This window comes from Mesoplodon mirus (genome assembly GCF_964341445.2).
Source record: "Mesoplodon mirus genome assembly, chromosome: 3".
NCBI lineage: Eukaryota > Metazoa > Chordata > Mammalia > Artiodactyla > Ziphiidae > Mesoplodon > Mesoplodon mirus.
In genome coordinates, this window is record NC_138978.1 from 23,936,024 (window position 1) to 23,948,988 (window position 12,965).

The following is a 12,965-nucleotide window of genomic DNA, read 5'->3' on the forward strand; positions in this document are numbered from 1 at the left end:
GGAATCTATGGGCTTCTAAAGTTTCTGGCCCTTTCCAAATACCAGGGGTAGATGATGAGGAAATGGGAAGCTCTCTTGGAGGTATTTGGAGGGAGATTCTCGGGGCTGATTATACTTTGGCAGCATCTGTGGTCTAGAAGCTGGGAATCTCATGACAGCCGAGGAATGGGAAGGGGCTGACCAGGAGCAGGGTCCACTGGGACCTCCCGTTTGTTTTAATGTTACCTTTCTATTGAAATATCACATAAACAAATCATCATGTATAATTCAATAAATCTTAAAAAAGTGAATACACCCATGTAACCAAGCACCCAGATCAAGAACTGAAGGATTTCCAGTTCCCCCCAACCCCCTTGAGCCCCTTCCAGTCCCTGCACCCTCCCCAAGGATAACCATTCTCAGTGAACTTCTAATTTTTTTTTTTTTTTTTTTTGCGGTATGTGGGCCTCTCACTGTCGTGGCCTCTCCCATTGCGGAGCACAGGCTCCGGACGCACAGGCCCAGCCGCTCCGCGGCACGTGGGATCCTCCCGGACCGGGGCACGAACCCGTGTCCCCTGCATCGGCAGGCGGACCCTCAACCACTGCGCCACCAGGGAAGCCCGTGAACTTCTAATTTTATATAAACGTACTCTTTCATATCTCACTTCTGCCACTCAGCACTCTCTGAGATTCATCTGCGATGTCGTGTGACTGCAGTTCACTCCTTCTCGTTGCCGTGTGGTTTCTACTGTATGAATAGACCACAGTTTAACTGTCCTTTCTACCATTAATGGACATGGAGTTGTTACCAGTTTTCTGACTGTGACAAATAATGCCACCGTGACATTCTTAACACTTGTCTTTCGTGAACACTTGCCTATTTTAACGCTGGGTGTAAACCTAACGGTGGAATTGCTGGGTCATAGTGCAGTGTATATTCATCTTTAGTAGATGTTGCCAGTTTTTCAAAGTTGTTTTACCTACTTACACTCCTCCCAGAAGCGTGTGAGAGTTCTGGTACTCTCCAGCACTTGGTATTTTCCATCTTTTTAATCACAGCCATTCTAGGAGATGAGGAATGGTATCTCATAGTGGTTTTAATTTACATTTTCCTGATGACTGATGAAGTTGAGCACCTCTTCGTGGGTTTATTGCCATTTGGACAGCCTCTTTTATGGAATGTCTGTTCAGGTCTTTTGTCCGTTTGAAGAAATTGGGTTGTCTGCCTTTTTCATCTATTTTGCAAGAGTTCTTTGTTTAATACGTGGGCCCTTTCAGGTCTCTTGCTTCCCTCATATCGTTTCTGTAAGGGCCCCAGCATGCCGGGGACAGCTTGTCTGAGAACTCAGCAGGGCTTCACACTTTGACTTCTCTGTTTAGCCAGATGATTTATGTAGAAGAACTTCACCCTTTTGTGTGTGTGTGGCTGGTCACAGGCGCCCTAATGCACATCCTCCGATGGTGCTGGTGATGACAGAGATGCCGCTGCTCCACATAGCACTTTCCACAGGCCAGACAGATCCTAAGCACTTTGCACATCAACTCATTTAACTGTTCCAACGAACCTATGAAGAGGGTATTAGTATTATTCTGCCCATTTTATAAGTGAGGGAGCTGAGGTTCTGGGAGCTTAAGTAAAAGCCTCATCGCTAAACTGGCCCCAGAGTCTGTGCCCCTGACTTGTGTGTGATCGGATGCTGCTTTGGACAGCATCTGTCCCTTCATTTTCCTACCCTTCTTGTCGTCTAATTTTTCAGGGCTTCTTTTTTTTTTTTTTTTTTAATACATTTATTCATTTATTTAATTTTTGGCCGCATTGGGTCTTCGCTGCTGCATGCAGGCTTTCTCTAGTTGCAGTGAGCGGGGGATACTGTTTGTTGCGGGGCGCAGGCTTCTCATTGTGGTGGCTTCTCTTGTTGCAGAGCACAGGCTCTAGGTGCGTGGGCTTCAGTAGTTGTGGCTCGCGGGCTCTAGAGCGCAGGCTCAGTAGTTGTGGCGCACGGGCTTAGTTGCTCCGCGGCATGTGGGATCTTCCAGGATCAGGGCTCGAACCCGTGTCCCCTGCATTGGCAGGTGGATTCTTAACCACTGCGCCACCAGGGAAGCCCTAAGGGCTCCTTACAAGCACTCACTGTATCTTAATGTCCAGCACGATGGGGGGTTCAACCCCAGGGAGTGCTGGTGTTACTGTGACGGCAGCTGCCATTTTCCAAGCCCTGTGCTAAATATTTCTGGTACATAACTCATATGCTCCTTCCTGTAACCCTGGGGGGCCAAGCACTCTTATCAGCCCCATTTTACAGGTGAGAAAACCAAGGACTAAAGAGGTTGAGTGACACATCAAGATCACACAGCTACTGCTGGTAAAGCCAGGATTCACACTCTGGCCCATCTGCCTCCTGACTGAAATCACAACTCTGCCAGAGCCACAGCCTGTTGACTCAGTGGCTGCATTTGGCCTCCACAGTGCGGGTGTTTTCTTGTTTGGTAATTTGGCTGCTTTTGAAACCTGGGCCCGAGTTGCTGTATGATGACTGTCAGCTGGAGTGCGCAGCAGCTGCCCCTTGAGCCTGTTGGCCTGGCTCTACGGGGAATATGCAAGGACCATCTCATAAAGCCAACTAACCTGCGAGACTCAGCTGATCTAACCTGCAAGGTCTCTGTGTGTTTCAGAGGTGTCATTCATTCATTCATTGCACAGCGTTCACGTAGCACTTGCTCTGTGCGAGTCCCTGTGCTGGGTGCTGGGGGTGAGCCAGTGTTCCACAGAGAGATACGGCTATTTATGGCTGAAGGAACCCCCACTGGCCTGAGCTCAGGGTGCTTGAGGGATGTGGTGGACAAAGGCTGGAACGGACAGCTGAGCCTTCCACACCAGGATGGGGACTTCAGGCTTTATCTTGCAGGTCGTAGAGAGCCATTGAAGGTCTTTGACCGTGCTCAAGGAAGTACCAGGAGCTCATGGGAGGAGGAGAAGGAGGGTGAGAATGAGTTTAGTCTGGGATGTATTGGGTTTGAAGGTCTATGGGACATTCAGTGGTTGCCATCTGGTAAGCAGCTATATGAGCGTGGACTCAGGAAAGCTCTGGGTTAGTGTCAGAGATCTGAGAGTTGTCGATAATTAGGCGATAGTTAGAGGAATGACTATGAATAGAACCATGCCAAGGGAGAGGGGGTGGATGACAAGTAAGTGGAGTGGTTCAGCCCCCTCAGGTTACAGATGAGTAAATGGGGCCAGAGGAAAGTCATTTGCTTAAGGCCTCACTAGTTAAGTGTCATTCATCCATTCATTCAGCAGTTATTTATTGAATACCTACTTTGTGCTGGGAACTATTCTAAATGCTGGGATGCAGCAGTGAGCAAAACACCCGTGGAGCTTACATTCCAGTGGGTGGGTTCAGAAGACAATTAAGTAAATATCCAATGGTGGTAAATGCTATGGATAAAGATAAAGCAGGGTGGGCTTCCCTGGTGGCGCAGTGGTTGAGAGTCCGCCTGCCAATGCAGGGGACACAGGTTCGTGCCCCGGTCCAGGAAGATCCCACATGCCGCGGAGCAGCTGGGCCCATGAGCCATGGCCGCTGAGCCTGCACGTCCAGAGCCTGTGCTCCGCATCGGGAGAGGCCACAACAGTGAGAGGCCCGCGTACCGAAAAAAAAAAAAAAGATAAAGCAGGATGAGGAGACTAAGGAGTACTGGTCCGTGATTGCTATTTTATATGGAATGGTCTAGGGAAGGCCTCACTGATAAGGTGACATTTGAGCTGAAACCTGAAGTAACTGAGAATGAGCCAGGCAGATGCTTAAGGGAAGAGTATTCCAGAAAGAGGGAAAGCAAGTGCAAAGGCCTTGAGGCAGGAGTGTGCTTGGCATGTTGAAGGAAGAGCAAAGAGGCTGATGTGGCCAAAGCCAACTGAGCAAGGAGGAGAGTGCTAGAGGACCAGAGAGCACAAGGGATGTGGGTAGGGGGCAGGGGAGAGATGAGGTGGGGCCATCAGGCCATCGTAAAGACTTTTCCTCTTGAGAGCGGAACCCTTGGAGAGGACATGATCTGGCTTACATTTAATAGGATCGCTCTGGCTGCTCTGTTTAGAACAGGCTGTAGGGGGTGAGGTCAGAAGCAGGAAGACCAGTTAGGAGGTCGTTGCCGTAACCCAAGGGAGGGATGATCGTGGCTGGGATCAGCGTGCTGCCAGGAGAGGGGCTGAGAAGTGCTTGGGCTCTGGATGTATTTTAATGGTAGAGCCAGCAAAGTTTGCTAAGGGATTGATTGAGGAATACGAGAAAAAAAGGGGAATTGAGAATGGCTCTTAAGATTTCAACCCAAGCAATGGGAAGGATGGAGTTGCCATTCGGTAAGGTTGTGACGGCAGATTTGAGGAGTTCCGTGTGGACAGTGAAGTTAGAGCTGCCTCACAGACACTGACCTAGAAGTTTCAAGTCGGCAATACCAGCAGCACTAAGGCCCCTGTGTAGCCCCTTCCCCTCTCAGATTCTGCCCCCCACCGGGCCCATCTTCTACCTCTCCCATCCCTGGCAGTTGACCTGGGCCACCGGCAGCCTGCCCACATGGAGAACTGACCCGGGCCCTCTGCCCCCAGGTTGTGCACAGGGACCTCAAGCCCAGCAACATCCTGTATGTGGACGAGTCTGGGAACCCTGAGTGCCTGCGCATCTGCGACTTTGGCTTTGCCAAGCAGCTGCGGGCTGAGAACGGCCTCCTCATGACACCTTGCTACACCGCCAACTTCGTGGCGCCTGAGGTGAGTGGCCTGGCCTCCTCAGCTGCAAGAGCGAGGGGACCTGGCACGGGGAGCCTTGTGTCCCTTCCAGAGGCCCCACGCCGTCCAGAACCCGTCTCTGTGGCCTTGGCCCAGGTACCAAGGGAGGATCAGCCCAGGCCTGGGACCCTTGTCCTGCCCTTCGGGGAGGAGCAGGCAAGCATATGGGGCCACTCGCCACTGCCCCTCAGACTGACCACCCTCCCCTGCCTGCCTTCCTGCCAGGTACTGAAGCGCCAGGGCTATGATGAGGGCTGCGACATCTGGAGCCTGGGCATCCTGCTGTACACCATGCTGGCGGGGTGAGTTCCCCACTGGCCTGCCCGCCTCGGCCCCCCGCCCCTTCCTCCAGCCCTGGTGTAGCTGGGGTGGTGCTTGTCTGATGGGAGAGACTCAGCCCTGCCTCAGGAAGGCCTGAAGACAGGGACATGGCCCTGCCTGTGGGAGCTCCACCTTGAGGAGGAAGTGCCACCCTTGGGAGCACCCCGTCTGAAGGGGGAGACACAGTCCCCCACCCCTCCCCACCCCTGGCCCCAGGATGGAGGCCAGAGGCTATACCCAGACTGGGTGGACTTTTCCCCAGATACACTCCATTTGCCAATGGACCCAGTGACACCCCAGAGGAAATCCTGACCCGGATCGGCAGTGGGAAGTTCACCCTCAGCGGGGGAAATTGGAACACGGTTTCAGACACAGCCAAGGTGAGTCTGTAAGGCCTGGACCCTGCTCATTTAGGGGTGGGGAGGCAAGGCCCCATCCCAGGGCTTTTCAGCATTTCACGAACAGGTGACCTGTAGCCTCATTTCTCCAAGTGGAAGATTCCCAGGCAGACTGCCCCCCAACACCTTGTTTGGAAACAACTTGGTGATCATTTACTGGCCCTTCCCGTGTTCTGGGCCCTCTAGGGGAACAGAGGGCTGCATCATCACAGCCCCTGCCGTGGAGAAACTTAGTGTGAGGTGAGAGACAGGCTTGCACACAAGGAACAGAGATGCCAGGTGCGGAGAGGCAGGTCCTCCTGGTCAGGGGTACAGGCAGTGGAGACATGAGCAGAGCCCCGGGCCACCGGGCAGAGAGGCCTTCTCAGAGGAGGGGACGTTTGAGCTTTCACTGTTAGCAATGGGTTCCAGTCATGGGAACCTCGGTGTCAGACAGAGGTTGAGCCCTTAATGAACAGTGCCACCTTGCATTAACCTTATGAGTCAGGTATTTTTGTTATCCCGTTTCTCAGAGGCGAAACTGAGGCTCAGAGAATTAAAGTAACTTGCCCAGGAGATGCAGTTGATGAGCAGGGGAGTCAGGTTTTGAACCTGCCCAACCCCAGCCTTAGGTTCTTCCCACCTTCCTGCATGGCTTCTAGAAAGTGAAAGAGAAAGGAAACGGCCTTCCAGGAAGAAGTCCTGAAGAAGGGCATGTGCTCGGGGAGGCCGTGGAGTGGTGTGGGGAGTGGATCGAAGGGGCCACTGCAAGGGTCCAGGCAGGAGATGGCAGGAGATGGCTGCCTTACAGGCGCAGCTGTGTTGCGCCCCTGCTAGCCCTTCCCACCAACCCCTTCCTGCTGTTCCCCCAGGACCTGGTATCCAAGATGCTGCATGTGGACCCGCACCAGCGCCTCACAGCTAAGCAGGTCCTGCAGCACCCGTGGATCACCCAGAAAGACAAGCTCCCCCAGAGCCAGCTATCCCACCAGGACCTGCAGATTGTGAAGGTACAGCCACCCAGGCTGCCAGGCCAAGGTTCCATGGGCAGGGACTTGGGGCGGCAGAGCCAGGAGATGCCATGTGTGTCTCTTCCCAGGGAGCCCCAGTCTGACATGCAGGGGTGTCTATAGTGCACTCATGCCCCCCCTGGTCCTCTAGGGGGCCCAGCCCCTAAGCTCTGAAGCCTCCAGTCTGATGGATGAGGCAGGACTGATGACCATGAAGAACCACCAAGGCGGGATTAACAGGGGCCTGTGGGGGCTGTGGAACACTGGGAGGGGCTGGCCTGGCCCTGGAGCACATGCGCCTCCGACCCTCGGGAACTGACTCCCACCTCCTCTCCCAGGGAGCCATGGCAGCTACATACTCTGCGCTCAACAGCTCCAAGCCCACCCCTCAGCTGAAGCCCATCGAGTCGTCTATCCTGGCCCAGCGGCGGGTGAGGAAGCTGCCATCCACCACCCTGTGAGGTGCCAGAGCATCCGGGCTGCAGGGCAGTGCTAGCTCGACGGAGGCAGTGTACTTCCCAGAGGGAGCGGGCCTGAGTCACAGGGCCAGAGGGAGCGGAGCCCCGAGGGGGCCCAGATCACCCCGGGGAGGGCGTGAGAAGTGCCTTCTCCTCCCCTAGGACGCACTCTTCTCGGCTCAGGCTCTGCTGGTTGAAATCGATTCACTGTACAAACTCTTGTCTTTTTTTAAGGAAAAAATGGCACCAACCACCATGGATTTTTACAAGATCCATTTGCCTTTCTGGGAGCAGAAGTAGCCAGTGCAGCCCCAGGAGGGGCACTGAGTCACACTAGGGCTGTCTGTAGCTGAGACTCCTTAGAGCAGCTTTAGGGTCCCCCTGGGGGGGACCCCTACAATTGGCCATCTGTAGCCATCTGCACCCACCTCCAAGGCAGTCCGGTGTCACCTTCCAGAGCCCTTGGCTGTTTAGCAGAACTTGCTCTATCCCCATCGGCTCCTTTTCTGTTCTGTTCTGTTGGGGGTTCTGGAACCACTTTCTACTAGAGGAGAGGACCAAGGCCCCGTGGCTCCCAGCTCCAGACACCAGCATCCACATTGGCCGTACCACTGGGTCCTCTGCAGTCAGGTTGGGCAGCCCCTGAAGGAGCATCTGGAAAGCACTTTTTGGCTGACTTCTGTTGGAGTCTGCCACAGGACAGAGTTCACAGGAGGCCTGTGGGGCAGGCCAAGAGGGGCAGGGGCTTTTTTCATTTCTTCCTCAGCTGGTAACTCAGGGTTCATCTGTCCACGGCCTTTCTAATAAACTTACAGTTGAGTTGAAGCTCGCTTGTCTCCACTTGTCATCCCTGGATTTGCCCCCCCTCTGCTATTGGGTGTTGAGGACTTTGGCAGTGACAAGTAGTGGGCCAGGGCCAATTAGCCCAGCTGCTTGGAGCTCAGTTGCGGAGCGTGTGGGAGTCCCGCTGGCTCTGCCCACACATTCCTGTCAGGGATTCCAATATGGTATTGATCATAGTAATGGGATTACTAGCCACTAGTGACCTGCCAGGCACCGTGCCTGGGCCTTACATGTATTTCTCATTTAGTCTTAACAACCCTGTGAGGAAGATGCTATTATATTATTATCCCTGTTTAATAGATGGGGAAACTGAGGCTCAGAGGGGGAATGACATTTCCTAACACAATAATTTTTTTTCTGAGTTCCCTGTTCCAGATGCTGGTGAACCAAGTAGAAAACAAGGTCATTGTTTTCCTGGGTCTTACTTCCAGTGGGGAAACAGACAAGTAAACAAAGGTCAGCTACTGATGAGACATGCAGAGTTAAATTGGGGTGAGAGATGGGGTGATCAGGGAAGGCCTCTCAGGGGAGGTGACCCACAAGCTGAGATCTGAATGATGAGAAGGGCCCAGCCAGGACCAGGAAGCAGAGGGCAGAGTCGGGACAAAGGCTCCAAGGAGGAAACAGGCTGGCCATGCTCAGGGACTGGAGAGAAGCTGACAAGGCTGTGGTGTCAGGGCCAGGGCCAGGCATGCTGGGCTTTGTAGGCCAGAGTAAGGAGTTAGGATTTAATTCTAGATGAGATGCTAGCTCCTAAAAGAATTTAATTAAGCAGGAGAGTGACATGATTTGATTTATATTTTAAAAAGACCACTCTAACTAATGTGTAGAGAAATGATGCGAGGAGAGGGCAGGCAAGAAGCAGGGCGGCCAGGTCAGTGGCTTCTGCAGTAGCTCACACGAGAGGAGGTCGCCTGGACTAGGGTGGTGGGAGTGGAGATGGGGAGGGAGTAGACAGGGTCCGGATATGCTTTGGAGGTAAAGTAGACCGCACTTGCTTGCTGTCAGTTTGGATGTAGAGGCTAAGAGAAAAAGGAGACGCACAGATATCTTGTAGGTTTGTTTTTTTTGCGGTACGCGGGCCTTTCAGCGTTGTGGCCTCTCCCGTTGCGGAGCACAGGCTCCGGACACGCAGGCTCAGCGGCCATGGCTCACGGGCCCAGCCGCTCCGTGGCATGTGGGATCCTCCCGGACCGGGGCACGAACCCGCGTCCCCTGCATCAGCAGGGGACTCTCAACCACTGCGCCACCAGGGAAGCCCTCCTGTAGGTTTTTGACTTGAGCAGTTGAGTACTGAAGGAGAAGTTGGAGAGGAGCAGGTTTGAGAACTCTGGGAGATGATTTAAAATATCCAAATGGAGTTGTCAACCAAGAGTTGTAATTAGAAGTCGGAGTTCTGGAGAGAGGTCTGGATTGGAAGTATAAATTTGGGAGTCATTAGTTTGGAGAAAGTTTGTAGAGCCAGGAAGCTGGACTTTCAAAGTGTGGTCCATGGACCAGCAGCATCTGCATCACCTGGGAGCTTGTTAGAAGAGTGGAATCTCAGGCCCATCCCCAGACCTGCTCAGTCAGAATCTACATTTTAATGAGATCTGCATGTGATTTGTGCGTACGTTAAAGTTTGAGAAGCGCTATTGTAGGGGCTGAGAGCAGAGGAGGAGACTGATTGAGCCCCAGCACATACCAGCATTTAGAGGTGACCTGGAGGAGGGAGAACCAGCAAAAGAAACTGTGAGATAACAGTCAGTGAGTGGGGACCTGCCAGTCTGGCCAGATTCAAAGCTTTATGAACCAGGGTCTTTTGCTTCTGTTATTTCTCAACCTCCTCACTTTATAGATCAGAATGTAAGTGCCCGAGAGGTACGTCCTGTTAGGATGGAAGGAGACTGTGACGCTAGCAGCTCAGTTTCTGAGCTGGCCTCGGCTTGCAGGTTCTGAGCTAGCGGCCTCGCCACAGGAGCAGGGAAGGCTGCCCTGGAGCTCTGGTGAACACCACTGACACAGTACTGAGTCCCTGACCTGCGTGTGTTCCTGCACTTCTCTGTGCAGTGAAACCAACACTTCCTGTCCCACCCACCACCCTAGGTTGTCCACCCTGGACCCCATCATCGCAGCTGGAATCCTGAGCATCATCCCTGACCCCTTCCCCCCCTTCCCCCACTTCCTACATCCAGTCTTCCTCCTGGTCCCATCAATATCGTTCCCTAAATATTTTTGGGATCCATCCCATCCTCTCCATTGTTTACCGCATTTTTTTGTCCTTTGCCACAGGCTACTAATTCCCTTTGGCTGCGTTGGGTTGCTGCGCGTGGGCTTTCTCTAGTTGCGGCGAGCAGGGGCTACTCTTCGTTGCAGTGCGCGGGCTTCTCATTGCGGTGGCTTCTCTTGTTGCAGAGCATGGGCTCTAGGTGCACAGGCTCAGTAGTTGTGGCGCATGGGCTTAGTTGCTCCGCGGCATGTGGGATCTTCCTGGACCAGGGATTGAACCCATGTCCCCTGCATTGGCAGGTGGATGCTTAATCACTGCGCCACCAGGGAAGTCCCCCCTTCAGTCTTTTGTGTCCGCAGCAGACTCCAATATAATCACAAATCTGACCCAGCATCTGTCCTGGAGTGGCTCCTCTCTGCCCACAGAGAGAGCCCAGACATCCTAGCCTGACAGCCAGTGTCCTGTGTGATCTGGTCCCTGCTGAGCTCCAGCATCAGCTCTCATAACTTATCCCCATACTGCTCACCAGACCTGAACACGTTCCTGCCTCCTCTGGATGCTGCCTGGCTAACTTCTACTCATCCTTTAGGAAAATTCAAATGACACCTCCAGGAAGCCAACAAGGACATCCCAGACAGGGTTTGGCAGTCCTCCTTTGGGATCCCCAGACGCTCTCTTTGTATATCACACAGCTTTGTATATCAAAGACACTCTCTTGGGGTTCCCTGGTGGCACAGTGGTTGGGAGTCTGCCTGCCGATGCAGGGGACAAGGGTTCGTGCCCCGGTCCGGGAAGATCCCGCATGCCGCGGAGCGGCTGGGCCCATGAGCTATGGCCGCTGGGCCTGTGCTTCCGGAGCCTGTGCTCCGCGACGGGAGAGGCTACAACGGTGAGAGGCCCGCGTATTGCAAAAAAAAAAAAAAAAAAAGACGCTCTCTTTGTATATCTCTTTGTATATCACACAGCTTTGGAATTAGCTGATGATGTGTTTTCTCCCTACCCAGTCTATGAACTCGAAGGTATGGGCTGTGTTTTGTTCATTTCTGTATCCCAAGCACCTAGCACCAGGCCTGGCACACAATATATTGGTCCTCAGCTAGTGTTTGTTGAATGGGTGAGCAAGAAAGAATGCAGGAACAGTGGACTTGGTAGGGCTGGAGGAAGTATAGAAACTTCACCCACAGAGTTGCAGGAGCTTGGAAAGGCATCTAGGGAGGAGGAAAGGAAGCTGATGCTCTGAGACACCAAGCAGTGTCTTGCCCCAGGCACCAGAGGGAAGATTCAAGAACTAGGAAATGGTGATGGGTAGAGTGGGAGTCCACAACTGCTTTCTCAGCAGCTAAACCCCAAAACTCAAATATTACTTCCCTTATCTGAGCCTCAGTTTTCTCACTTGCTAAATGAGGATCATAATCTGTGCTCATGTCACAGCATAACCTGAAGATCAAATGAGCAAGTGAGTCTGAACATGTTTTGGAAGGTAAAAAGTGTGGCTTGTACAGTTAAGCTTGTTCTAACTTTCATAAGGTCAGGACGGCCCCCCAGGAACTCAGTGGACTCCAGAAACACAGTTCCAAGCCACCAACATCTCAGCCAGCAACTTTCCTGAGCGCTGACTCTTTGGGCAAAACCCACTAATAGAAATTACCCGGCTTGGGGAAACAAATTGTCAGTCCAGATGTCCCCAAGTTCCAGAGTCACTTTTCCCTTTAACACTCGAATAAGAATGCCTGAGCTCCCACCCTGTAGGATGCCCCTTCCCATGAAATATCTGCTCCAGTCTATTTTTTTTAATATATATATTTTTAAATTAATTAATTTTTGGCTGCGTTGGGTCTTCATTGCTGCGTGTGGGCTTTTTCTAGTTGTGGGGAGCGGGGGTGGCTCTTCATTGAGGTGCACAGGCTTCTCATTGCGGTGGCTCTTCTTGTTGCAGGGCATGGGCTCTAGGTGTGCAGGCTTCAGTAGTTGTGGCACACGGGCTCAGTAGTTGTGCCTCGCGGGCTCTAGAGCACAGGCTCAGTAATTGTGGCGCACGGGCTTAGTTGCTCCGCGGCATGTGGAATCTTCCCGGACCAGGGCTCGAATCCGTGTCCCCTGCATTGGCAGGTGGATTCTTAACCACTGTGCCACCAGGAAGTCCCCGTTCCAGTCTATTAAACAAATACTATGTGGAGACGCTGGATGCCAGGTGTTTTGCAGACTTTATTTCATTTGATCCTCATGTGAAGGAGATATGCTTTTTTTTTGGCTCACCGTGTGGCTTGCAGGATCTTAGTTCCCCGACCAGGGATCGAACCCGTGCCCCCTTCAGTGGAAGAGCAGAGTCCTAACCACTGGATCACCAGGAATTGCAGAGATATGATTAATTCCATTCCACACATGAGAAAGTTGAGGCTAAGAGGTTAAGTGATTTGCCCAAGGACACAGCTAAGTGGCAGAGCAGAACTCAAATCAAGGTTTGTGTGGTTCTGAAACTCACACTTTTTTTTTTTTTTAGTTTATTTAATCTATTTATTTTGGCTGTGCCAGGTCTTAGTTGCAGCATGCGGGATCTTTAGTTGTGGCATGCAGACTCAGTTGTGCATGCATGCAGGATATAGTTCCCCGACCAAGGATCAAATCTGGGCCCCCTGCATTGGGAGCACGGAGTCTTACCCACTGGACGGACTACCAGGGAAGTCCCTGAAACTCACTCTTAACAGGGTGATGTCCCACCTCTCTGCTTCCAAGATGCCCAAGATCTACTCACATGTTCCACAGACCTGTCTGGTTATCACTTTCCCCCTCAGCCAGCCATGTGGTCATAAAGGTTCCTATAATATTGGGGTCTGGTCTCAATTAGAAGATGTAGTTGTTAGAAAGTTACATTTACCAGCTGGCAAACAGCAGAAAACACCTTAGGAATTTGAGGAGTTTCCTATGGACAGTCTCAGAAGGTAGTGTGTTCCCCATCGCCTGGGCTGCACATGCAGAGAACTAATGG

General features: G+C 52.5%; 1 protein-coding gene across 5 annotated transcripts in view; it reads left to right on the forward strand.

Moving 5' to 3' along the window:
• The window catches only part of RPS6KA1 (ribosomal protein S6 kinase A1), a gene marked incomplete at its 5' end in the record, with an annotated part of 36,509 nt that extends 28,757 nt beyond the window's left edge, over positions 1-7,752 (forward strand). For all 5 annotated transcript variants that reach the window (XM_082612566.1, XM_082612568.1, XM_082612569.1 and 2 more), the window contains 5 exons: positions 4,582-4,743; positions 4,987-5,063; positions 5,345-5,462; positions 6,332-6,469; positions 6,808-7,752. In XM_082612566.1, coding sequence (XP_082468692.1) covers positions 4,582-4,743; positions 4,987-5,063; positions 5,345-5,462; positions 6,332-6,469; positions 6,808-6,930 — 618 coding nt within the window. In that variant the 3' untranslated portion in view covers positions 6,931-7,752. The remainder of the gene's footprint in view (positions 1-4,581; positions 4,744-4,986; positions 5,064-5,344; positions 5,463-6,331; positions 6,470-6,807) is intronic.
• Between the last annotated feature and the right edge of the window lie 5,213 nt (positions 7,753-12,965).